This window comes from Anas platyrhynchos, chromosome 1 (assembly GCF_047663525.1).
Source record: "Anas platyrhynchos isolate ZD024472 breed Pekin duck chromosome 1, IASCAAS_PekinDuck_T2T, whole genome shotgun sequence".
Lineage (NCBI taxonomy): Eukaryota > Metazoa > Chordata > Aves > Anseriformes > Anatidae > Anas > Anas platyrhynchos.
In genome coordinates, this window is record NC_092587.1 from 131,806,034 (window position 1) to 131,833,575 (window position 27,542).

The 27,542-nt window shown below is 41.5% G+C and overlaps 1 protein-coding gene across 12 annotated transcripts in view; it reads right to left on the reverse strand.

Annotated features, from left to right (window-relative positions):
- TBL1X (transducin beta like 1 X-linked) overlaps positions 1-27,542 on the reverse strand; it is a 239,196-nt gene that overhangs the window by 26,137 nt on the left and 185,517 nt on the right. For all 12 annotated transcript variants that reach the window (XM_072029631.1, XM_038173040.2, XM_038173043.2 and 9 more), the window contains 3 exons: positions 11,686-11,831; positions 8,690-8,939; positions 2,415-2,547 (listed from right to left, as the gene is read on the reverse strand). In XM_072029631.1, the coding sequence (XP_071885732.1) occupies positions 2,415-2,547; positions 8,690-8,939; positions 11,686-11,831 (529 nt within the window). The remainder of the gene's footprint in view (positions 1-2,414; positions 2,548-8,689; positions 8,940-11,685; positions 11,832-27,542) is intronic.

Genomic DNA, 27,542 nt, shown 5'->3' on the forward strand with positions numbered 1-27,542 from the left:
AGATGCCTAACTTCAGCTGTGCAGGTATTCTCCAGAATAAAGCAGCATTCTTCACTTCATCTCAGGCGCCACCAGGTGTCCCTAAAGAATAATTCTGTATGGTATTCTTTCTCCCCACGGATTTTTCCTTAGATAATGTGTTTGTGCTAATGGATCACCTGAAGGCTGTTTTCCATAAAATTCAAATAAATACCACAATAGATACGTTTACATATAGATACATTTATAAGGCGTGTTGTTTAGGATGACTCGGCTAAAGGAGATCTATTGTATCAACAAATACAGTGCCTTCATTTGAATGATCCTAAATAAAGTACTAAGGATAACAGCCCTCAAGATGGCCCAGGAAACTTCTAAGTTTGCCCCCGCTACTGAAAAACTCTCCCAGTTTCCATGAAACCTTCCCTAGATTTTCATGTTTAATAAGAATGAACCATGAAAACAATTTAATGGGTTTATGTAAATAACTGCATCTTAATTTTTAAGGTTTCCTTCACTATTAGGTCAAGATTTAGCATTATCTATGGGCAATTAAAGCATTTAGGCATACATGTATTGAAAATAACGTTAGACGATTAAAGAAGCATATTCATTCAGCATCACTTATTATTTACAAGTCATTACATAGGACGTAACATTTCATGACCACATATTCTTTGCCTTCCCCTAATTCATTTTTTTCCCTTGAAAACAACCTCTCAGATTTGGGTCAGGACAATTATGGAATATGCTGCAGTTCTTCCAAATCCATCGATCCTAATTTTTATTTATTTATGACATAAATCTCATTTTATGGCTCATTCAACTATATGCTGGAAAGAGGACAGTCTGTATGAAGAAGCAACTATTTTATGCTGACCTGTTTTAATAGGAGAGTGATCTTAATGATCAGAAGTTCCCTTGTTAACAATAATAATACTTCGGCTTGGATCTTTGCTAGGAATAAGTAATACTGCCTAATAATATTGCTTGAGATACTAGAAGATTGAGTGGGTAGAAGAATAAGGTTAGCAAAAAATACAACAAGTGCATGGCACAGGAGCATGGCTGCTATTACTGCTCTCGTCTGTATTGTGGAATCACCCAAAGACTATCACAGATCAGAAGACCCACTGAGCCAAAAAAAGCCAAAAAAACAAGTAGTTCACCCAAAACCCCTACATACACTTTTTGCAAATTCTGCTTCTGTGTCCACTTAAAATAAATACATGAAGATAGCTAGTATTATAAATGTTAAAAATTATATTAGGCCTGGACATTCCAGAAATAAATTATATTCAGAAAGATTCTGTTTTTGAAAAATCCTGTCTGTCATCTGAAATCATTCTTCGGAAACTCTGTTAGAGACCTTGTGCTACTTCTCCAATATATTTACTTCTGCTAATTCATTACGCTTTTTCTCCTAATTATTTCAAGGCTGGAACACTGATTTAGTTTCATGCATTAAGTTGACGAAGATCTCATAAGAAGACTATTCTGACAATCTTGCAAAAAGGGGAAAAAAATGACTTTTTTTTTTTCCTTGTGAGAAATGTGTTGTGATTCTGTTAGGTAATTTGAATGATGAAGACCCATTCCTTTCCTCTAACTTGTATCAGCTTCCCTACATGTTCCCAGTTAGACTATTTAAATTTTGCCTTCATTTTAAGGTTTTAAGTATGGACAAACACAGGTTCCAACACTGAGCACAGCGCTCAGAGGATGTTTACATTAGCATTTAAGTTTGGATCAAAAGTGTTTTTTCTAAGTCAATCTGCTGATTGTCCTACTTAGCATACTTTCGTTGTCATGGCTGAGCAGCACCAGAGAACACAAATAAGACTATTTTTCAATGAAATTGAGCCAAAATATGCCCTCAAACCATTTCTTAACGATTAGCTTATCAGACATAACCAGGTCCAATCTGAAGCACCCCTCTCCAATACAAACAGTGGTGACATAAGGCCCTCACGCAATAGCCCTGCTTTCCAGACCTACTCTAATTTGTGCTGTACCATGCTAATGCAGACACAGCAAAGGAGAACTCTGCTTTAGTCTCCATACTTTCTAAAAGAGAATTTGGATGGCAAAGGCCTTCTGAGACCCCAATGTGCACCATTAACTAAGAAGAGCAGGAGCAGATTGCATGAACTTCTAATACTCTGAGAATTATCCAGTTGTTTTAAAAAACTTTAGAATTTGTTAATGTGTATTCAGGGCCACAGAGCGCACATCTTAAATGTGCAAATGCTTCATATTCTGCGTCACCTTATAATTACTTAACTCCTACATAGGTACAGTTCTGCTGAAAAAAACAGTTGCAGGCTGAAAAAAAAAGCAGAGAGATTACTGATTAACCTCTACTACATGCTCTCAAGTTCTTGCATCTCTAAATAGACGGTAATTGCAGCAGCTGGTTTCGGTCATGGTCTTACCCAGATGCTAGCAGGTCACTGACAGGGTTCCAGGCACAGATGAACACCTCTGATTCATGGCCCCGAAGGACTGTTGCTTTGTTAGGAGGAATTTCAACATCCCCGTCAATTTCCATTGGCTTTGAATGATTATCTGTAAGGAGATATATCAGAATAAGTAATTTACAAGGGTCTGCATTAAAAACAGCTGTCTACCTGTGGCCTAGAACTTAAAGCAACATATACACTACAAATACTGTTCTGTGTTGTGTCACTGACCCTATTATTCTATTTTCTTCCCTAAGGTGATTCACAGTTATGATATTTCCTCAAAATTTAGAGATTTTGAAAATATTCTGTATAAATGTATGTAGCTTTATATTTCAATAGGTAGCATTTATTTCCGTACAGTTTTTCTTGAAGCTGGCTTCATTAAAATCAGCTGACAGATTTATTAAAGTATGACATTGCTACATTTCAGAAAAGCTTTACGCTGTTCTTCTAAAAAAGCAGCATACAACACATTATTTTTCTTAGACAGTATCCAGTTAGAGTATGTGGGGCTACTCACAGATGAAGGATTTATCAAGTGAGTGTCTAATGCCCTGAGCACAGCAGGGAAATAGTGAGTGATATCCTTAAAAAGGGGATCAAATTTAGGGGACCAGCTGATGTATAGACATACGTAACCTGCGTGCTGTAATTCTGGAGTTGTTTAGACTACAGTATAAGCAACCTTGTTTCTATAAAGCTCTTTTATTTCCTTAAGGAAAAAAAAGAAGTGAATTTTAAATGATGAATTTCTCTTAGCGTCAACATTTCATTCCAATTCGCACCGTAAACAATGTTTTCACTCCAGATTTTCATTGCTTCAGTATAGATGTTCATCATTCAGCTCAAACGACGCCTCCTGGCAGCAACACAAGATTACTGTCCTCGTGAAGGAGACACCAGTCAAGGGCAGATAAGGCAGCGGAACAACGGACAGATGTTACGTACAGCAGTGCAGCCCATTTCACAGAAAGCACATCCAAGAGCAGGCAGCTGGCAGGCTGTCAGGGAGGCAGCCTCGTGTTATCTCATCGATGCCTCGGCCAGCTGATCTGCTCTGATTGATCAAAATCCAAGTTCTCATTCTGGGTTAAGTCTTTTAGTTAGTCATTCTTTAATCACATATGGAGATCCATAGGTTCACAAGTAGAATAATTATGCTCCTTTATTGCCACATGTTTATGGCATTTAGAATCAGCCATCTGTCCTGATACTCATGCTCTGTTGAGCTATTGCCCACTGACTGGCAAAACAGACTGTGATGTTACACAACTGCCATCAGAAGGAAGATCTCCAGATTTCTACCCTTACCCATGCTTTCGAATACCCTGGTTTGCTCTAATTTATGCTGACTTGTATATGTATCACTGTGTATTTGGGTAGGTACCCTATTAACTGTGCCTGTGCCATAGCTATGCCACAGATTCACGACTAACTCAATGAGTTTCATAGCACTGAATGTTAACATTTGAAAACAACTAACTCGTGTCACAGTTCACATTCTGAATTCAACATACCTGTACTCGTAACAACATTTATTACTGATGGGCTTGTTGCATAAAACTAAACATATTACAAATGCCTATTCACAAAACCTACACCTGTGCTGAGTCCCTGCATTAAGCATTGTCCTTGATAACTCCCTGTATTAAAATTAATACTGTCAGGTTATACTAGTACTTGAGATATAGCCTGACTTTTGCAGCTGGAACTCTGATATGATGTTCTGAGTAATCAGGGCACTAAAGAGCAAAGTACTCTTAAAGCCAACCAGAAGATATGAGCCTAGAACTCCTCCTCTGTGTCTCACTGCAATGAAAAATCACCAGGTTTAAAGCACACTTTGATGAGAAAAACAGCAGCATGGTAACTATTATGTATTCATGCGTGTCTTGCTCACAGTGTGAGTTGGAAGCTGAGGCTAAATCAGGAAGTAAGATCTTCCAAGTGTTTTAATTTGAAAAATTTAAATGAGATGCTACTCTTACCACATACGATCCTCCTGTTACCTGCCTGTCTCTAAAGGCAGATCTGCTTTTCACTCTTGAACAAAACCAAATGATGGCTTGGAAGCAGTGTTACTCCAAGGTCCTAGAGTTATGAGGTGCTATCAGAGCAAGGTCGTCTGATACTTAGAAGCATTTTCTGCTTGTACATGGCCAGATGGAGGAACCTACACAGACACTTTGAATATTATTAATTACTGTGAAAAAAAAAAAAAAACACACAAAAAAACAAAGTGCTATGGAAAAGAAACCTCGATCCTTGATCAACTGCTACCTGCATTAGTACACACAAGACTGACTGGCCCTAGAGAGCAATGGTATACCTGCACAATTACTTCATATTATTTTCCACTACTGATTTTGACACCATAGCTTTAATGGTTCAGGAGAATGAAGGAAAGATGATTAGTCTTTCAGTAATTGTTTGTAATTACTTCCTGTTTTCATTGGTATTTAAATACTGATGTTAAGGAACATTTATACTTAAAGGGCTAGTCTTAAGCACAGAATTTAAAATACCACATTGAATAAACAGGATGCTTCTTATTTCTGTGATAACTGCTTTCGGCTCTTTTCAGATTTGTAAGACACTGGCAATACAAAACTGGTATGATGAAGTTGTACCAAGTGCAATGGATCTTCACAGGTGAAAAGCATAGCCTGTGGGTCACATATTGGAGAATGGTGCTTAAATGTTAATACAAACTATTTTCTAAAGGCCAGGGGATCTTTGGCTAAGACTTCATTATATTCTTATGCTTTTCCTCAAACATATTAAAAATATAAAACCACTGGAAATTAAAAGTTATATTCCCCCTCCCCCAAAGTTATGATCTTTTTCTTTTTTAAATATAATTTTAACACACTAATGAGTAATTCCAACTCTCTCTTTTTTTTTCCAGCAAATGAAAAAAATAATATGTATTTTTAAGATCTTACCAGTGCTAACCCTGACTTTTCTCAGGAAATGTTTTTTGACTTAAATCTTTGACAGGCCATTCATTGAAGTTGTTCTTTATGGCTGTAGTTACAATAAAGGAACTGGGTTCAGTCTTTTTTCCAGAGCTTTATTTTTCTTAAACCCAAGCCAATCCTTGCAAATATAATGAAACAAACGACAGTAAAAAATATTTGAGTTGGAAAACAATCCAAAGGTTGGCTCCATTTCTAAATGCCTCTTTTTTTTTAAACTAATTTTTAAAGTGACTCAAAACTGAAAACATTATTCAGGAAGCAGCATGAGAGGGTAGCAATTTTATCTGTTTTTTTTTTTTTTTTTAAATCTGCATCTCAAAGTGTTGTTAGTATAAGATTTTTCCTGTCTCTCCCTTTCTTAAATCAAATGAACCTATCACATTACTTGTAATACATAAAAATATATCATATTATACTATATTAAATATAGTAATGCTTTTTTGGGAAACTTGTAGCGTCAAGGAGAACTCCGTGTCAGAATAAATGCAAAAAATGTAACTTCCAGATAGCTCCTCCACCTGCTCCCCACCCCACCTTTTTATGACAGATTGACATGGGTGACTTCCAGACTATGCCTGAGGACCAGCACACTCCCCAAGCCCATCCCAGTATATACCAGTCCTGTGGAATCCAGCAACAGTGGAAATTAAGGTTTGCTAAGACTCTCACCTCTTTCATATCAGCAGTCTTTCCTACCCAGGTTTCTCAGCTTCCACCTTACCCATCTTATGTCCCATCTTAACCTTCTTCTGAACCTATCCTAAACCTTTTCTCCTAATGTCTTGCCAGATCGTTCTTCTTAGTACATCCCAAACTGAACAGACTTTCTAGACACAGTGATAAGGCAGACGGTAAGGCTGGATATACAGTTTGCCACGTGTAAACAATAAAATGGACGGGCATTGCCTTTTTGTTAAATCATAACATATTTTTTTTTAACTTTACCATAAAGGAAGGAAATGTAAGCATAAGATCACTAACCAGACCTATGCAATAAACAGATCTATGCCAGCTAGATCTGCTATCTGCTAGTCCTTATTTCTAGTGGTTTCTGATCATTACTGAGGAAGATCTCTTGCAGTTTGCACAGGTCTGCTCAAAGGTGAGAATGTTAGTTGTGCAGCTCTGTACGCATCTCACATGCATAATTCTCAGCCTGCAGCTGTGCTACACGACCTTGCCGACATCCTCTGAGTGACTCAGACAGAGAGGTTACGGTCCTCCCAAGGCAAGGGAGACACAGATCAGAGAGTCAGCTGTCCCTGGATTTCTCAGCAGTTTCTCTCCAAAGCCTCCTTCTCCATAAACTGCAGACCTCACCTCTTTGCCCACGATGACCAGGTGGCACAACAGCAGCTGCCAACAAGACGTGCCACCTGGCCAGCTACTCCTCAAGAGCCTTTTGTCTTCCCACTGCCACTGCTCTGTTAACTTGTCTGCCTGGCAGGCTCCATAGCCACATCAGTGCTTTGAAATTTGCAGTCGGGTAGCCTGTCTCATTGTTTGACATAGATACTGCCTCTGTGAAACTGCTGGACAACACCCATGTCCTGCTCTTGCATCCTGCTCCAGACAGAGCTCTTAGATGATACAAAGTCATATGGGACTTTTCCTCCTCGGTACTCCAAGAAAGGTCTGCAAATGTGTGTGAAACTCCTATTAAAAACCACTGTGAGAATGATTATTTCTAATAATAACATGGCAGATCTGAGAGACTGAGGTTTACAGCGCGGTCACACATCTGAACTGATCTGCAAGGCTCTCCTTTTTTTAACACAATACCATGTGTGCTTCTTCAGATCAGAGGAAGTAAGTCTGAGAGGTTCTGCATTTGTGATGATCTGATAATTGGTTTTCTGCCTTCAGAATTTGTTTTCTGTCCTAAGACAGAAGAAGGCAGAAAATTTTTTACCAGTGGGCTGAAGGAAAGGGTCAACAAAAACAAATTTCAGCACTTGATACATTTAAAAGTACTTTCATTTCTGTTTGTACCCCTTTGTATATGAAGTAAGTTCAGTTTCAAAACAAAGGATCAGCTTCAAGTAAAACGTTAACATTTCACGGTCTAAAAACAGGTGGCATTTTGGAATTTTTCAGAACTTAAAAAAATGCTTTCTCAAAAGCAAATGTAATTTAAATCCTTTCAGTGTTATTGAGGAAAACCATCCTGTCTAACTGGAATTCTCTGAAGAAAAACCTGGTTTGAAAGCATTTTTCTCACTGACCCATAGAGGAACCTATTCAGGTCGAAGAGAAGACAGAGACTGATAAAGGCATCTACACTGCAGAACAAAGAAAATCTGTTACGTGACAGCAGTCTTGACCTGTTATTTGTCTAAGCCAAAGAGCTCTTGGGGTTTCCTACAAAACCTGCCAGGCACGTTCCTCTAGCATTTTTTCTGAAGGAAATCATGCATGGAGGTTTCATTTCAGATGTTACCCAGTGCCCTAATATGGCTTGCACACAGAAACCAGAACCATGAATCACATCTGCTCCGCAATGTTAGCACAGCCATCGAGATTTAGCTACACCCACAGCTACGTGCACTCCTTGTTTTATATGCCGAATGTTAGATGTCTAGGACATGAGCTCAGTCTGTCACCAGTAAAACAAAGGTGAATTCAGAGCTTGTGAGGACTGACTGTTCCCATAGACTAAGGAAGCCCAGGGAAGGTAGAACCTTCACTTAGATTCCTGCAGTAGACTGGATGACTAAGCATGTGCTGTGAAATAAAAAGGCAAGGAAGTCTCTCCTCTGTGCCTTAAAAGCAAGTTGACTGCTTCCAAACTGTCTGCTGTGAGTGGTCCTTGGCTCATACAAGCCTCTACCCTGTTTTTGGCCATGCTGTATAAGAAAGGATAGGCCAATCTGTGCCAAAGACCATGACAGCAAGGCTATGGATCATCACAGGGTAGTTAGTGCTCAAGGCTATGCTTTGGCCTTGCTTTATTTACACAAATATGGCTTGTAGGTCCCAGCCTCTCAACCCACCTCTCTCTAGCTCTACTCCATTTGATGACACTGGATTCAACTTGCACTTCTGAAGGTATCTGAGGATTTTGGATTCTGAGAGCACACCAGCAAAACACAGCATTGTGACAGGAAATGTGAGGTTTACTCAGAAGCTTTTCCAGAAATACCCCATCCTCCTGAAGTAATTCCCCTGAGTTCCAGCACCTTACAGACCCCAACTGAGTACAAGACGGTTATTCAAAATCAAATCTACCCCAGCAGAGGAAAGCAGCTGCAGGGGTTGGCTTACTTATTGCATGTGCCCCATTCTCCTCTCCATTCACAGTGGCTTCTCCGTTCTTTGGTGTGTTCTGCTGGGAAACAGCAGTCGTCGTTGCTCCCGCTGTTGCTGCCGTTGCTGCCGCTGCTGCCGCTGCACTGGCTTGTTGCTGAGCTAGTTTCTCTCTGAATGCTTGCTGCCGGGTCTGTACAACATCAGGCATCACCGCGTCTATCAGAGACAGTGATTCTATTGGCCTGCCGTCAAATACTGTACCATCCTGCGGGGAAAACGAGCCAAAGTCAAATTGCAGGTTTAGGATCCCCACCACTGAGGTTGGCAAAGAGGCAATGTTATAAAGGAGCAAAACTAGGCTGGGAGAAGACACTGCGGTTCGACCTAACCAACTGCGCCACACCACTACAGAGCAGCCCTCTCTCAATGCACCATGGTGGTACTCAGAGATCTGCTCTGTGAAGGGATAAGTTATTGGAACTGTACAGAAAGAGTCAGGCATCTGAACTCTTTACAGAAGCAAAAATATTATGCTATGAAAATAAATTGTCTCAGTGACAGAAGGTGTCTCTTTCTTTAGTATTTTGACAAAACCAGCAATGGCTAAAGCCATTACAAAGCCAGACAGAGACAGACCTTGGTTCATGGTTTGTCCTCCTGCACTAGCAGGGACATATGACTGGAAGCAGTAGACGAATAACAAGTCTCAGGCAAAACAAGTGTATGTGCAAATTCACTGGTTTCTTATATCACATTCACCAGCCCAGTACCACCAGTTGTAGCTGACTGTACAGGACTTATTTACCATCGTTTTTCTTGGTTTTCCCCAGTTCCATTAACAGTAGTTACAACTCTCATTTTCATTTCTGTAAATTAGGCTTCAGGTTTAACAACCAACTGAGTTAACCTTTAAGGGTTAAAGATGTAATGCAGGCTTGGGTTAACAACTACTATATCTACTTAGATTTCCTTCGCTTTCACTTTCCTGTCACCATAATTATGGGAAAAATGTTTTAGAAGGCTCTATACTGCGGCATTTTACTGACCTTCTGCAAACTCCATCTAATTGAAATAAACAAGACTCAGCAGTGAAAGATTTGGGTTTTAGGAACAGCACATAAGGTTTGGATATGGACAGATGAGGCAGCTGGGAAACAAAATCATTTTCAAGAGATACCAATAACTAATAAGGAAAAATAACAGTTTGGCTTAGTAGTCTGCTTCTGTTGGACTACTCATTGAATTATCCCTTACAATTACATTGTTAAAATAACACATATTTGTTTCCTTATGGGGAGGAAAAAAGAGGAAAGAGTCATTAGAGAAGACAAATGTAAGTTCTCTTTCTCCTCAACATTTTTTATGCAAATGTCTCTATAGCCATTTATTTGAATCCTGGCTCAAGTCCTTGCTACACTATGAGGAAAAAAATGTTTGCCAATGAATTTTGGCATCTTACATTTTTAACTGTAAAATTGCTCACTGGAGTATTTCCATAACTGTCCTTTCACAAATCACAAACAATACTTTAATTTTGTACACATAATTTATAAACTCACTGATTACTCGCCACTCTTAAGGAATATACACATAGAAGTAGATTTGTAGCCTTAATTGGCATGCAGATTGTAGAAAGAACGGCTTTTGTTTTGCTGTACGGTACTTACAACCATGAATTTGAACAGAATCAAACCCCTACGAAAGCAAAATAAATATAAGTGTGACAACAAATGCATTTTTAGATCTCTCAATGGAGGCCAGTTCTGAAGCTGAATTCACAGGAGTAGGGCCTTATACCTTTTGTACAACCTGAACTAATAGGTGATTTTCCTGGTGAGCCTCTAACTGTGTAGCTCTAATATCAGGCACAGGGCAAAATGTTAAGTAGTAGCAAATTGAGACAGATTCCTCACACTGCTTTGTTATTACAACTGCATCAAAGTGCAGCTTGGCATGAATGTCAAGTGTCACTGCCCCAATTAAAAACAATACATACACAACTCTTAAACATGGTATCGAGTCATAAAGAGAAAACAATATAGAATGTTAGTGATAAAAACAAACGAGTTTCCAAACCACACATTATAAACACAGCCTTTTCGCTATTTTATATTCCTTTGTTCTCACCCGTGTCGTTCATTCTACATTCACCTATAGAGGAAAAAACAATAGCTTTCCACGTATTTTTATGTATTAATATTTATTACAGATATCTGACAAATACAAATACCTGTGGTAAATATTTCCTAAGGCAGCACTTGCTTATCTGTCATGCTCCCCTTCCTCTTGAAGCATTGTGCCTTTAAGGTTGTCAGGGCAAAAATCCTGGCTTCTCCTACATGCTCCCTTTGCTTCCCCTTGCAGTTCAGTGGGAACAGGGACACTTTGTGGCTGCTCACACAATGCATACAACCAACGACCCAGGCAGGGTTAGAATTTGCACACAATTGTTTTGGCATGTCCATTGTGGGATGCTGCCTGGTCTTTGTATGATCTGAGCCAAAGTCACTGAAATCAGAAAGGTCCAGTGACTTCAGTGGATTTTTAGTCAGGCTCCTCACGGCATGCAAGCAGCACTGTCTTCTAATAGCTGTCAGGGACTGAAGTTTTAAGCGGTATTGCACATTTTTCCTGTCAAATTCTGCTGTCACCTTGAAAACAGAAGGCTGTAAATGCAGACACATTTTCCTGTTTGCTGCAGGAATCTGCGCACCCCTGGCTTGCTGACTGAGGTAGCTGAAACACCACAAAACCCATTTAAGCAACGCAACGGGGGCCTCAGTGCCACAGCGGAAAACTGTGCAACGTGTCTCAGAGTCTGCAGGTGGTAGGGCAGAACAGGGTTGAGGTACAAAAGGGCACCAAATGGACAGAAACTGAGGATGGGTGGCTGGTGCATCTGGCTGTCGAGGGGCATCGCTGGGCGAGCTCCAGTGTGCCGGTCGGCCATCTCAGTGGTCCCCATGGGTGTGTGGGGCTGTGGTGGCAGTGGGGGTAGTACTTATACTTACTTCGTTGATGCTGATCTCAGCCTCCACATACTGGAGCCCTTTCTGGAGGATGGAGATGAGTGCAGCAGGTGGCACTAGTGTTCCGTTGATGTTGGACTGACTGATGTGGCTCTCGATACCGAACGTGAAGGCCGAGTGGGAGAAACCTGAGAGCAGGAAAAGGAAGCCATGACATGAAATCTGAACGCACCAGCCAGATACACCTTCACGGTCTAAAAATAATCCTGCCTCAAGATCAGAAAGACGCTGCAGCATAAATGGGGGAAGGCGGGCGGGCTGCAGGCGACCCAGAGGTTAACGAGAGCCATCCTGGCGCCCCCACCACCTCCTGTCCTGTCCTGTCCTGTCCCCCTCCCCGCACGCCTCGTCTCGTGGGCAGGCGGCGTCACATGGAAATGGCAACGCACACAGAGGAGAGGAGAGCCGGCTGACTGAAAACCAAAACACAAACATGAAAAAATATGAGTCACCGCAAGGGCAAGGCCAGCTAATAATAAAAATGACTCGGATCTTCATCTTCCTTTCTACGCTTTCGTATCGGTGCTTCCTGAGGCTACAGACTCAAACCCCTGTCAGCGCGCAGGCTGTACAAAATCAGGGCCCCGATGCAGCTCACACAGGGGAGCCGCTCTCTTGTGCAAGGGAAGAGGTTTCAAATCCTCTGGTCACCACATTTATCGCTAACACGACATGCAGAGAGCTGCCATTAAAACACGCAACAACAGAAAGGCCTCTCCCGCAAACCCGTTTTCTGAAAGTGAACAGTAACAGCAAGCGTAATTAATCGCGATCAGCAATGATCAAAACAGCAGATGATGGCCCAACTCGGTGGCCTTTACTTCAACTATAATTCTTTCTTTTTGACATTTCATTTTTGTTGTTGGCCTAGACGTAACCAGTCTCGAAGTGGATCAGTTTTTGGGAGCTGTGCTGTCATTGCCACGAGGACTGGCTTGAGCGTCCGAAGGCAGGCGCCACAGACGGACCGCGCACAGGCGATGCGGGGGGAAGGGAGCACAGGATGTAGATATAACCGTAGGAACCCATTTATCACCACGCTGTCTCCAGAGCATTAATCTAACATTAAAAGCCTTGGGGAAACCACCCATGCGCTGTCTCGAACAGGAAGAGCCCTAGCAGTCTCCACCGACCAGACAAGAGGAAAAAAAAAAAAAAGAAGAAGAAAAAGAAGGCAGCTCACAAATGAAAATACTTCCGTTAAATATAGCTACGCCGCTTCCCCTTGTCAACAGTGGTTTCATTTATAGTTTTGTCCGTTAAGGGATTTCCCCCGTATCACTGCAGTGTCCGATTGTGTGTGGGCTGGCGGATGGGATTTGGGGCTTGCTCCACAGCACTGCTTTCTCTCCCTCTCTCAAACTGTTTTCAAGGCTCTTTTTGCAACCAGCTCAATTACACTCGCAGGCAGCAAAAACAAAGAAAAAGAACGCCTCCCACGTGTGAAAACTGAGGTACGTATTTCTCCGTGATTCTCTTCCCCTACACATTTTATTTCGACGCTGTTTTTCTTCTCTTCCATGTAACAGCCTCTGTCCTCTTCTTTCCCTACCATGCCTCCCCTTCCTAGTACTTCCCCAGTTTTTTGGGATGTTTGGGGACACCTTTTAGAAAGTGTCAGCAGACTTACAAATGATTACAAGGAACGAAAACAAAGCATAGGAAAAAAAAAAAAGAAAAAAAAACTGAAAAATTGCAGTATCATTCATCTAATCCCTGGACCCCTCTTACTCTGTCTTGCTCTTTATGTCTTGTGGTCTAGTTTATGAGCTGCTGGACCTCCTGCTGCATCCAAAATAGACTGTAAGATCTGCAGGGCAGTGCTTTTGCCTTGTTATTTGTTCTGCAGAACATCTAAGCACATTTCTGGGTACCACAACAAGAAGGAAATCGAGCATTGAGCATACACAGCCTGAGTCAGGGAGACCTAGGGTTTGATGGCTGAACACTGAGATCTCTATGTATGTATAAATATACGGCATGCAACTAATCAGAATTAGGGAAACAGATCCTGCTTAATGTATATTTATGTGTATTTAAATTAAACAACAACAGTAATAATACCTTCTTGAAAAGCAGTGGACTTTAAAAGGCATGACGGATTAATCAGCCAATCTACTTAAAAATGCAGAAGACTCAGATAATTAAGCTGTTGTCCAGAAGCACTGAATTTCACTGCTAAAAGAGACAGTAGCTTATCTGTGAGTTGGTAGCTCAGAATTTTGTAAAATGGTCTCTGATTTGATCAAAAGGCAGGTAGCATTAAAATGGCCAACAACACACATATGGTAAAAAAGTGGAAAGCCATGACTGTGGATCTACAGCAGCCTTAATTTTAGCTATGACTTTGTACCTGTCATTAGTACATTTGGTATCTTGCAGACTTTTAGCTGGCTTCTGTCACATCTCATTTCAAGTCACATCTTTGCCAGCAGACGGGTTAATGTTGCATACAGCTAACCTCTTCGGCCAGTTGCCACATCCCTGAAGAGCAACACCTCTCACCTGACTGCGTGTGGGAAAAGGGACTTCTCAGCACAAAACCTAGAGGTGTTATTGAAATGAATCCTTTCATTTGACTGTTTTTCTCCATGATAAGAAACCGTTACCAAAGCATTCAAGAGATGACAAAACACAAAACTCTTGGCTATGTTCTCACAGAATAGCAATCTCACTCACATCTCCAGCACTTGTGACAAATTTTCCCAAAATCTTATCTGGTAAGATCAAAGTACTGAAAATCAACAGAGTGGAACTGCTTAAGTGGGTGCCGCTGGACACTGTGTTCCTCACTCCCCTTGGAAAAATCCTAACATAGCATGGTCCTAACATGGTATTTAAAAGAAAAGCAAACACCAAGAAATAACTCAAACAAACAACTGATAGCTAATTATCTCCCAATTTCTTGTATCCTGATAAACCACAGAATTTATATAATGCAACATGAAAGTACATGGATTTTAAAAGTCACACACAGTTAAGAAAATCCTGAATGAAGCTGTACCCACGTCAGGTTCCTGATAACACTGAAAAATCACTTGAGCTTCACTTTTATAGTTACCAGATGTCATCAGTTCTCTTTGGGGCTCTGTGTGCGAGTGCACTGAATTATATAGTGATGTTGCAGCTCTTTATAGTTCAGTCATATAAAAAGGTGATTTCTATTAAACGAAGGCAAGTTTCTTTTAAATGCTAGCTATTTAAATGCTTGTGTTACAAATGTTAACTTGGCCCTCCTTCTGAAGTTCATGAAACCACATTAGGAAGCGCAAAGCCAAGAAACCAGCACACCACCCCCTCGGTGACTGTGCAGGCTGTCAAGGCAGTCAGGGAGCGAGAACAGCAGGAGAACGTGCTCAGCAAACGGGAGTCTTAGGGACAGATGTGACAGGGACGATATGCAACAGCAGACCAAAACTCGAAATGCTGCAGTCGCAGGGAAATGAATGAAAGAAGGAAGTTGCAGATCTGTGTCCACCATATGTATCACTTCTCATAAATTCTCTCAGTCCAGTGATTATAACAATCACTCTATAAAACATTGATTTATACCCAAATAGCACCAATAACCGAAGTCTTAACGTCGTATATCCTTTGAGGACATATGCTATGAGACTCTGAGCTTTTAAGATTGAAGATGTGAATACAAAGAGCTGAAAGGGAGAGACCATGGCCACATCCTGAACTGGTTTTGCACCAGTGAGACCAGTGAGTCACTTCTGCAGTGACGGGACTGCTACCCTAAATGTCATCATTCAGCAGACTTGAGAGGATGGCTTCACGGTCTTTCCTGCCTCAATCTAGAGAAAAGATGGGAAAACACAAACTGTCCAAAATACAATGTTTAAAATATTACCATACATGAACAAACATCCGGATGAACAGTGGGTTACCTGCAGGACTTCGTATGATCACCTTAAAGGAAGGTGATGTATCAGCTGCTGGACAGTTGGTCTTGAAAGATTTTACGGAGCATAAAAGCACAGAGGACATAATGAATGCAGAAAAAAAATAACTTTAATGAACCCCACTAAATAAAAAATTGTTATGCAAATGTTTTTGACTTGAAAAGTTAAGTGAAATTCCTCATTTAGAGATTCCTGCACTTCTGTACTGACAGTGATAACAGATCCTGGTTCTGCGCTGTATCTCTTCCCACATCGAGGTGTCTGTATATACTATCAGTGGTACATACACAGTCATTTGGGAATTCTTGCCCCAGGCAGTGCCAAAAAATGCATATGTAGGGCTGTTTTACAAAATTTCACTGATAGATTTTGCTGTAACTGCGAAAATAGAGATGATAGAGCTGTTGTGTGTGTTTTTTTTTTTTAATTTATTTTTTTCTTCCCCTTGGCTGCTCCTTTTTCAGTTAAAAATGGCCTCCTCTTAACACAGCATTTGCCACTGATCATAGAAGGACGTGTTTTTGTTTAATGAACGTAACACTGCTCTTTGTGTGCCGATTTGATCTACAGGCTACATAATTTTGATCATTTACAATATGCCTGGCTCGCAGCAGCGATGCCTACCAAATGCAGGCACAGGAGAGAGAGCTGGGTTACCATGCAGCCCAGAGAAAGCCTTGCCTTCTCCAGAGATGTGCCTCACCTGGTCTGAGGGTTAAGGATTCCTCCTTTTAAGCACACAAATGGGGTGCTGCTGTGTATTCCCCATGCTACTTGATCTGGCTATGATAGATTAAACTGACTGACATTCCCTAAGTGCTCCCTTCATTTTCTGATTCCTTTAGCATCGTAAAAAGCAGCCTTGTTTAAACTGCGACCTTAAAGTGCAATAGCTACAGCACTTACTGCTGCATCTGTGCAGGCAAGCAGAGTGGCAAAAAAGGGTCTGCAGAAGCAACACTTTCCCAAGTATTTCAGTCTTAGCTGCTTACTTGAGAGGCCATAATTGGCAATAGTTAAGCTGTCTACTGAATACTGTGCAATTCTTCTGTTTGTGAACTAAGCAGATTTTTTTCCTTGTAAAATTCACTTAATATACTGTTCATTTTTTTATTTTAAAAAATATTTTCTCTCAAAGGTATTTCCAAATTACGCAGATTAATTATTCATACTATGTGATTCTTCACTGAAACATTTGTTACTGTAGAATGAAACAGAGAATAAGGAATTATGAACGTCAAATTGTCTTTGACACACATCTCAGACATCTGTATGAGGAATGGCCTCTATCCAAACACTGAGTACAAGTAATAACCCGTTATTACAAATCTTTGTACGACTCATGACCGGTGTGGCCTTCTGTCCAGGAAACCAGTGAGATTTCATATGGAGGTCTGTGTCATTTCCTTTAATAAATTTCCTGATTTCTTTCACTCAAGCAGACCAGACTGACATTTTCAAATGCAAGAATCTTAGGTTCAGTTTCCTGAGATCACTAAATTACTGATGTTATTACCTTAAGAGATAGATAGGGAAAAAAAAAAAACATAAACTATCTGTCACCATCTTCTTCTTCTATACGAATTTAACTATCTCCAGGTGCACTGTTAAATAATCAACGTTTCCTATTTTGCTGATTTCTCTAATATTGTGCTATCTTTCTTTATGGAAATTCCCAATACTAACTCTTCCAATTCTCATCTCTGAAGTAACACACTGTTCTCTTATAAAGTATTTGGCAGGTACAGGATATGAAAGTAGGCAAAGCTGTGCACATGATTAAAACTTCTAGCTTGGTGGAACCAACGTGCAACTGCTACAACGTGATCCACTGGCAATCTCAAGTCTTTTGACTGTATGAATGACTGTTTTCTTAAGGTACTCTTGTATCTGGCACTATTGCTGAGACGTCTACTCACGTAAAATACATTCAAGAACAGAATTCATCTAAGAGATGACTACAGCTACACAGGCTGCAGGAAAAGAAAGATGGCTATGAGGAGGTGAAAGAAAGCCATCTTTATCACCATAAATTGGTGTAAATGCAAAACTTGTGGGAGACACTTCAAGCAGAAACATTCCACAGCACAGTGAGTCAAAAGTATATTGCACACAGGAGGAAAAGATGGGATTGCATGGGGATGGCTGTACCATGACACCAAACCCAAGTAACTCCAAAGCTTGCCAAAGAAACCAGATGCAACCAGTGGAAAAAGATCTTCCGAAGTTTGTCATCTGGGTCTCGGGAATGTTATCTAAGAAAGAAGGCAAGAAGGGAAGAATGGTGCAACATGGTGACCTGCAATAAATTACAGCACCACTACTGCAGTTTAAAGAAATTCTACTGAAGAACAGTGAAATAGGACTAATAAGAAAAATATTTCCTCTAAATACTAATTATGCACAAATGGCATAATTAATGCTAAATTAAGACTTCTGAAAATCTAGTTTTGCTAGTGTAGAGAAGCAAAGAGTATGTATCCCTATGCTCTTATCTGACGGTTCACGTAAGAATGCAATTTCTGGCTTCAAAACAAGAAGTAAACAATTTAACATAAAACAATCACATTTTCTTGATCGGGCGCCTAACACATGCTAGTCTACATCTTGAAGTAACTTACATTATTTCTTGCCCATTGCCCCAGAGAAAGAACCCAATGACGTTCTTCACAGTACTTGACTGCACCTGCCATTTTGCAGTCCAGGATTTCCCCTTCCATGGGATGCACTGAGTGCAAATTACAGATGTAGCACAGATCCCTATCCTTGCTACTCCTTACATTTCTGTCTCAATGAAACTATGTAGATTTTGTTTTGGGTTTATGTGGCAATGTTTTGGTACCAGGTGGGTCTGCAGGAGTGGCCCCTGTCAGCAAAGCCCAGCAGCTGCCCCATGTCAGACCAGAGCCAGCTCCAGTTGGCTCCAAAAGGGACCTGCCACTGACCAGAGCCAAGCTAGGGAGTGACACTGGTTGAATCTCTGGTAGAGCAGATTTTAAGAAGAGGAACAAAAACCTGCTGCGTGACAACAGCTGGGAGAGTGAGGAGTGTGAAGCAGCCCTGCAGCCCCCAAGGTCAGTGCAGCAGGAGGGCAGGAGGTGCTCCAGGCACGCAGCAGCAGTTCCCCTGCAGCCCATGGAGGAGCCCCCGGTGGAGCAGGTGGATGTGGCCTGGAGGAGGCTGCGGCCCATGGAGAGCCCCCGCAGGAGCAGGCCCTGGGCCAGAGCTGCTGCTTGTGGCGTACCATTTTAGAGCAGTTTGCTCCTGAGGGATCGACCCTGTGATACGAAGCCATGTGGGAGCAGTGTTTGGAGAGCTGCTGCCTGTGGGCAGCCCCCGCAGGCTCAGACGGGGAAGGACGGCATCCACGTGGAGCAGGGGCAGGGAGTGACCATGAGGGAGCAGTGGAGATAAAGATTTAGAGACTGACCATAGACCCCATTCCCTGTTCCTCTGAATAGCTTGGAGGGAGGTCGTAGAAGAGGGCAGATGGGGGGAAGGCGTTTTGGGTTTGCGTTTAGTTTCTCACTGCTCCAGTATGCTAGTGATAGGCAATAAATTATATTAATCTCCCCATGCTGAGTCTGTTTTGCCCATGATGGTAATTGGTGAGTGATCTCCCTGTCCTTATCTCAACCCCTGAGACCTTTTTCATCATATTTCCTCCCCCTGTGCTTTAGAGGTGGGGGAGTGATAGAGTGGTTGTGGTTGAGCTCAGCTGCCCAGCAGGGTGAAACCACCACAGACATAAAAATATCTCCACATAACCCCAGTGTATGTACGCAGAGCTTTCACAGAAAGGACACTGGTTTCTCTGAAATACCTTCAGCTGCAGTTAGTAACAGTTTGGTGTATACAGCCATTGGTAACACTCTACAAACAGTTAAAAAATGGGTGGGCAAAAATCCCATGCCACATCTTGTTTATTATTCACAGCAGACTGAGATTCTTCTCCTAGCTGAGCTTTTTCTTTCTCAGTAATACATCCTAGAGTGCCTCTCTGGCTTTGGCAGCGTCTGCTTCGTTTTGAAGACTTACCTTCGCAATTACATAAAGGTCTTAACAAGGACACACATTAGCAATTTAAAATAAGAACTGCAGTTGAAATATATTTTTAGAAAAATCAGCTGAACAATAGGGCCTGTACATTTGTTTTAAGATTAGGATTGCTGAATGATTAAAATTATTTCCAGAACCCTGGGAAATGTGTCCTGTATTACAAGCTCTTTCCCAGCCCCTGGGAAATACAAAGAAAGGATCCCTAGCTGTAGTTTATGTCATTCGCCAACATTATAATGTGCCTGGTTACCCTAAGATTTGTAGAAGCGATTATTCACTAATATTAAACGTTACACCCTTTTTTCTTGGATATCTGACCTGCTCACCTTTTGCCAAGAATTCAGAGTAAATGTCGCTACCCAAAATTATTTTATTATGTGCCAAAGAATGTTGTTGGCAGATTTTTTTTTCTTTTTCAAGAAGGAAAATATGTTGGAAAAGATTAATACTACTTGGAAACGATCTTTTGATGAGCAATACTTGGCACTCACTGTTTAAGTCTTTCTGAATGCTGAACATTGACAAAAAGAGAAATACGATACAGACAGAAAACAGAACACGAGCAATGGAAAAGAGGAACTTCAAAAAATCTTTTGAAAACAAGGTCTGAAATAATCCCCCTTTTTCAGTCACTCTGTGTAAGTAGACTGACAACTTCAAATAAATGTCAACATAGACCTAGAATTTTAATACAACTATGGACAAGATTTGAAGTAGGCCACTGCAAGAAAAAAATAATCTTTTTCTTCTAAATTTAAGGGATGCCGTTATCTTTCAGTCCTGTTCATGGAACCAACCATCCAAAGAGATGTGGATCATTGGAAGGATCACATTCATGCATGAGAAGCTTTTAGAGTCTTATATACTTCTTTTTATTTTTTTATTTTTTTTGTAAGCTGTACTCTTTTTATGAGTTGTAATATACACCTGTGAGCAGTGGCAAGTAGGATACCATGGCTGACACTCAGTGGGCAGTCATGAACTTCAGCGCCAGGATTGTTTCTGCTCACTGCCTCTACACACATCCTAATAGAGCTGTGCTGGTTAGAGATGTGAGGAAGTGTGATTTATAACTGCCATAGCTGTGCGGGCAGAAAGTCCCCGTCACACAGCTTATTAGCAAAACTGCGGTGCTGCAGATACAGCTTCTTTCTCTGGGCCTGGACAACCATCAGGAAAAGCAGTACATTGACAAGATGTGTAACACTGCTGGTTTTACTAAGCAAAGCCATCTTGACTTCCCCCCACGGCAAAGTATCTGCCTCCACCCCAATATCCTGTTTTCTTAATAACCCTATACTATACTTTTTGTGCAAGCTTTAAAAACTAGGACATCAGCTGATCAGAACGAAAGCCCGTGCTATGGAATAAATTTACACAGGTTTATGTTCACATAACTTAAAATCACCATGTTTGCTCCATGTCTGAGATCCAGCACTGTATGGCAACTTTCAGGCCAAAGAAAAATTAAAACAGCCAAGTGTATAAAACTGTTGAGTGACCTAGAAGGAAATACCAAGTAAGCAGAGTTTTGCAGATGGCAAAGGAACAAGATATTCAGTGTGTTTTTTTCCCTTACAGGAACTTACAAAATCCTCCACCAAGTATCGCTTTTCTTACATGGCATTTATATTGCTGTCATGCAACAGGGGTAAAAGACACAGAGAAAGAAGTTTTCAAAAGGACCATTTGATCTGTACCACAAAGCATTGAAAATTATTGATTATATGTGTGTTTGTAAAGTAGTTATCTGGTCACATAACTTTTAAGTCTGTGCATATGAACACACACAAAAATAGCCCTCGTACAGCTTACTACGTTCTTTTGAAAATATAACCAGAACAAATTATGACAAAAACAGTAAGGTCCGTAGCTGTAAAAATATTTTTTCCTCTCCATTGTGGAATTTGGATTTTGGGAAGCTGACCGTCAAATACTGCTAGTTTGTATTCGTTGTTCTGTGGAAAAAAGCACACAATGGGGTTTGTATTTGCACATTGTTTCACACGATACAGAGGTGCTGTCAGCTTAGCAACCAATTTGCTTTTCTTTAAAGGAAGCTGGCAAAAATATTTACCTTTAACCTAATAGCTTCACCGTTCTCAAGATCTATAGTTTTGATAAGTTTAAAAAAACATGTTTTTGGAACTGCAACCCAGTAAAGCTGGCTGGCTGTCTTCTAATGCTGATCATCATTTTCTTAAACTCTACTTAGTATTTGCAAAGAGAATAAATGATTACTAGCAGAGTGAGAAACTATGCATAATAATAGAGTTCTTATTCAAGAAATGGATATGTCTCTTCAGCAGCCATCCATCCTCCAACTATGAAATATCATTTCACATTCAGAATCAGTCTCACTGTTTCTGGAATCATACAGTCATTTCCTCCTTAATTTAGAAGAAATACAGAACGTAGAGGAGATTTTTTTTTAAAAAGAGTAGCAGTTTAATGGAAATCTCTATACCCTTTTGACAGTACATTCCTTTTTACATATTATGCTGGGGAGGTTATGTATATTATGTTAGATTTCAAGCAACATCTAGTAACAGACAGTTCCTCAGTAGATAGGAATGTTAATTCTGGGGTGACTTTTAGGAAACACTTTTATTTAAACCAAAACTGCTTTTCTCAAATATCTCAAGAACTGCTATCCATAAAGTCACTGTAATACATATTCCACTCCTAGAATAACACTGTGGCTCTTACTTACCTCAGTAATTCATGAAAGGTCACAAATGTTGGTTCTATAACCAACTTCCAGTTGATCAGAGATTTGGATCATAAGCTTAAGTAATTTTATTCTAATTGAGTAGGCTGGCCCTAAAGAGGATAACACATCATATAAATAGGGCTGAATGCCCACAAATCAGATCTGTGCTAAACCATGAGAATTAAAAATGGATTTTGTACTGCTCCAAAGCCTAGCCATCATACAGCTGAAAAGGTGAAAGAATCCCTGCCCTCAGTCTTAACATCAGTTCCTGAATAGTAACACTCCGTTAGCATCTCGTTCATACTTTATTTATATATATTCACCTACATAAATTTGCCTATAAAGTCAGAAGTAGTATCTTGAAGTAATAGAAAAATACTGTTAAATACTGTATTAGCACACATTTAATAGTCTATCTTCAGAGCATTCTTACTACCTGCTGTGAGGTACCGTACTTAGCATTAACCTCATTTTCAAACAAGAAAATTGAGGCACAAACACTTCAAGGCCATGTTCAAACACACAGTTTTCATGTATTTCCTAAAAAAGTGTATTCCTTAATTTAATCAATGAAACCTGTCCAGTGCCCAGTTGCATTAGCACAAGGGTACCTGTGCAATAGAAGCTAAGCAAATACACAAGCATCTTTATATCATCAATGAAGCTGAGTTTTGTCTCACAGGCAGCATTTTGTACATCACAGGCAGCACACATATGACCCAAGAGTCAGTGACCATACATATGTAGACAAAAATAATACAGCCATGGATGGTTACTAGACCAACATGTATTTTATTTTTGGGTGGCAGGATGTCATTTCAATGATGTGTTTTTCTCTCAGCAAACAAAAGCTCTCCATCCTTACCATTAGAGTACAGCTACATACACAGCTTCAAGAGCCTTCCAGTGACGACCATGTTTAATGGCACCTCTATCTACAGGTGCTCTCAAAGACCTTTGAATCTTCCCACCCTTGAGCAGGAGGCTGGCCTAGCTGAACCTGAACCAGCAATGTGCCCTTGCAACAAAGAAAGCCAACAGCATTCTGAGCTGTGCTACGAGGAGTGTAGCCAGCAGGCTGATGGAGATGTGATCCCTGCCCTCTCCTCAGTGCTGCTGAGACACACCTGAGTGCCGGCCCCAGTACTGGGCTCCTCAGCACAAGAGACAGGGACATGCTGGAGAGAAGATAGCAACAGGGCACAATGGTGACCAGTGAACTGGAGCACGTCACGTATCAGGGAAGGCTGATGCAGCTGGACTTGTTCATCCTAGAGCAGGGAAGGTCAGGGGGATAAATACCTGAGAAGGTGCAAAGAGGATGGAGCTTTCTGTGTTGCCCAGTGACAGGACAAGAAGAAAAGCACACAAATGGAAGCACACATGAAATTCCATTTAAACATAATAAACATGAAGGTGGTCAAATACTGGGACCCTCCATCTTTGGAAATACTCAAAACCCAGCTGGAGACAGCCCTGAAAACCTGCTCTAGCTGACCCTGACGTGAGCAGGGAACTTGGACTAGATGATTTCCAAAGGTCCCTTCCAGCATTAACTGTTCTTTCATTCTGTGACATCCTGTGATGCCATGCAGCCTGAACTCTCCTTCGATCCTAATAATCCAAACTAGAAATGAAAAAAAAATAAAAAAGGAAAAATCATTATCTGCAGACCCTATTAACAGTGCACACTGTGCTTTTTTTAAACGACCATACTGGCCATGAGCCTTTATTGACCAAGTAGCTCATTCTTCTAATGAATTATTCTTCAAGGTGTATATTTTAATAATTTAAGTAAACCCCATGCACTGAACATTTCCCCTTCTACCTAGCAGCAGCCTTCTTATGCAAAGGAAGCAGCTTTGAAGCAAATTTAGCTGACCTATATATGCCAATATTTTATGCTATGCTTAAACTGAATTATTTTCATGCGCTTTTCACATCTGTGACTCAGGAACTCTGTGCTATACACAGTTGTTTAAAATAATGTAAACATACTTCACACACAGGAAAAAACATTGACTTCAGAGAAAAAAATACATAGGCTTATGTGAGTAAAGATCGTTGTGTAAGGCACAAATTTAAAAGAACAGATTAATATTAATCTTCAGGCCCAGTAAGGGGCCTGATGGGATGCACCCCAGAGTACTCATCTGGAGAGGTCCCAGTCGACTGGAAGCTGGCAAATGTGGTCCCAGTTTTCAAGAAGGGCAAGAAAGATCCTGGCAATTACAGGCCTGTCAGTCTCACTTCAGTCTGGTAAAATTATGGAAAAGATTATCCTGGGACTTACTGAAAAACACCTAAAGGACAACAGTCATTGGTCAGAGTCAGCATGGGTTCACTAGGGAAGGTCATGTCTAGCAAACTTAAGTTTCCTTCTACAACAAGATCACCCAGCTAGTTGACCGAAGGAAGCCAGCTGATGTAATTTTCTGGATTTCAGTAAAGCTTTCAATACTGCCTCTCACAGCATCCTTCTGGACAAAATGACTAAAATGCAGTTAGATAAAAGCATAATAAGATGGGTAAACAGCTGGCTGATGGCTCTGGCCCAGAGGATTCTTGTAAATGGGGTTACATCAGGCTGGCTTTAATTTAGTTTACTCATGAGGCCCCATTTGGAGTACTGCATCCAGGTCTGGGCCCCCAGCACAGAAGGACATGGACCTGTTAGAGCAGGTACAGAGGCGGGTCACAAAGATGATCAGAGGGCTAGAGCACCTCGCCTGTGAAGAAAGGCTGAGAGAGCTGGGGCTGATCAGCCAGGAGAAGAGAAGGCCCTGGGGAAACCTCATTGTGGCCTTTTGGTAGTTAAACGGGGCTGTAGTGGGTTTATGTGGCAAGGTTTTGGTAGCAGGGGGCCATAGGGGTGATTTCTGCGAGAAGGATCTAGAAGCTGCCCCATGTTCAGAAAGGGCCCCACTGTTTTCCAGAGCTGAGCCAGTAAGCGATGTTGTTTTGCACCTCTGTGAAAGCGTATTTAAGACAGGGAAAAAAACGCTGCGACACACAGCAGCTGGGAGAGTGAGAGGAGTGAGGAACAGCCTTGCAGGCACCAAGATCAGTGCAGGAGGAGGGGGAGAGGTGCTCCAGGCGCCGGAGCAGAAGTCTCCTGCGGCCTGTGGTGAGGACCATGGTGAAGCAGGATGTCCCCCTGCAGCCCATGGAGTACCACGGTGGAGCAGGGTTCCACGCTGCAGCCCGTGGAGGAGACCACGGTGGAGCAGGTGGCCCTGCACCGACAGCGGCTGCCGCCTGTGGAAGATCCCTGCCCGAGCAGAGGGTCTTCCCTATCTATTCCTGGCCGGACCTGTAGCCCGTGGAGAGGAGCCCACGCAGGAGCAGGTGACCTGGCAGGAGCTGCTGCCCGTAGAGGACCCAGGTTGGAGCAGTTTTCTCCTGAGGGATGGACCCCATGGTACAGACCCATATCTGGAGCAGTTCTGGAAGAGCTGCTGCCTGTGGGAAGCCCACGCCGGATCAGCTCATCAAGGACTGCATCCCGTGGCTGGGACCCCACAGCACAGGGGATGAGAGTGACCGAGAAGGAGCAGCAGAGAAGCGCTGTAGACTGACCATAACCCCCATTCCCCCGTTCCCCTGCGCCACTCGGGGGGAGGAGGTGGAAGAGGGTGGATGGGGGGGGGGAAGGTGCTTTTGGTTTCTTTCCTTTGTTTCTCACTTCTCTAGCTTGTTAGTAATAAGCAATAAGTCTTACTATCTCCTTATGCCGAGTCTGTTTTGCCCGTTACAGTAATTACTGCGTGATTTTCTCGTCCTTATCTCAACCCTTGAGCCCTTTTCACGTATTTTCTCCCCATTCCTCTTTGAGGAGGGGGAGTGAGAGAGCGGCTGTGGTGGAGCTCAGCTACCCACTCGAGCGGAACCACGACAGGAGCTTATTGAGGATGGAAAGTGACTTTTTATATAAGCAGACAGTGATAGGACAAGGTAGAAAATCTGTACTAGGGTAGATTTAGATTAGATGTTAAGAGGAAATTTTTTCCTATGAGGGCGGTGAGGCCCTGGAACAGGTTCCCCAGAGAAGCTGTGGGTGCCCCATCCCTGGAGGTATTTGAGGCCAGGTCAGATGGGGCTTTGTCCAACCTGGTCTGCTGGGAGGTGTCCCTGCCCATGCCAGGGGGTTGGAACTGGGTGGTCTTTAATGTCCCTTCCAACCCAAACCATTCTAAGATACACAGTTTTCTTTCAGATTTTGTTGGTTGCTTTTCAAAGAACTGTAACTGGCACTGGAAAAAATATAATGTAGTGCAGTTCCAACTTTTACTATCTGTCTGGACAATATCACAATGCTGAAATCCCCAAAGCTTCAGAATATCCATGCCACTTGTGATTTCCTAAGGCAGAATGAGAGTAAGATGCACTGGATGTGGCTAACAGGAAAGGCCCTTGTTTACATGTGCTTAACTCTAAAAGGATTTTGTGCTGTGATTCACAGAAACACTTCACATTGTATGTGCCCTTTGGGCCTATCTTATTTTCTAGGAAAACAAGGAAAATCTGTCAAACATGAAACCAATACAGTGCTGTCATCCAGAATCTACGGAAGGAAAACAACTATGTTATTAGCTGCCTTATTTCATATGGTTGGGAAGAAAACAAATGACAATTCTGAAGTATAATGGTAAATTGTCCCAAGTCAGCAGCTACAAATTTCACTGATGTGTTTAGCACAAGCATCCAGCTAGTGTTTTTATTGTCTTGGACATGGTACTGATTGTACGCTGTGGAATAGTTTATCAAGTCTATGTCATACATGGAAAAATTCAAACCAAACAGTGAAAGTTTGAGAGAAAATGGAAACTTATGCAACCTTAACTCTAACAAGGCGTTGCCAGACATACACTACAATAGATGTCCTACGAGAGAGCAGTGGAAGCCACAGACAGATGGGGAGCTGTTTTTCAGATAAAGGTTTTGTACTGCAAAATACATGTAAGTGCTACAAAAGGAACACAATTAAATCAGTCAATCAATACGTCAAAAGTACTAAATTTGAAAAAGCTTTAATAACCGAGTTGGCACATTAGGCTGGATAGGGAAGGTAATTTATTGTAGCATTTGAATCTATGTTAGGATTTGTCACTCACAACAGATGGCAGCACACTGTAGATTAAAGGTACATGAAAGAT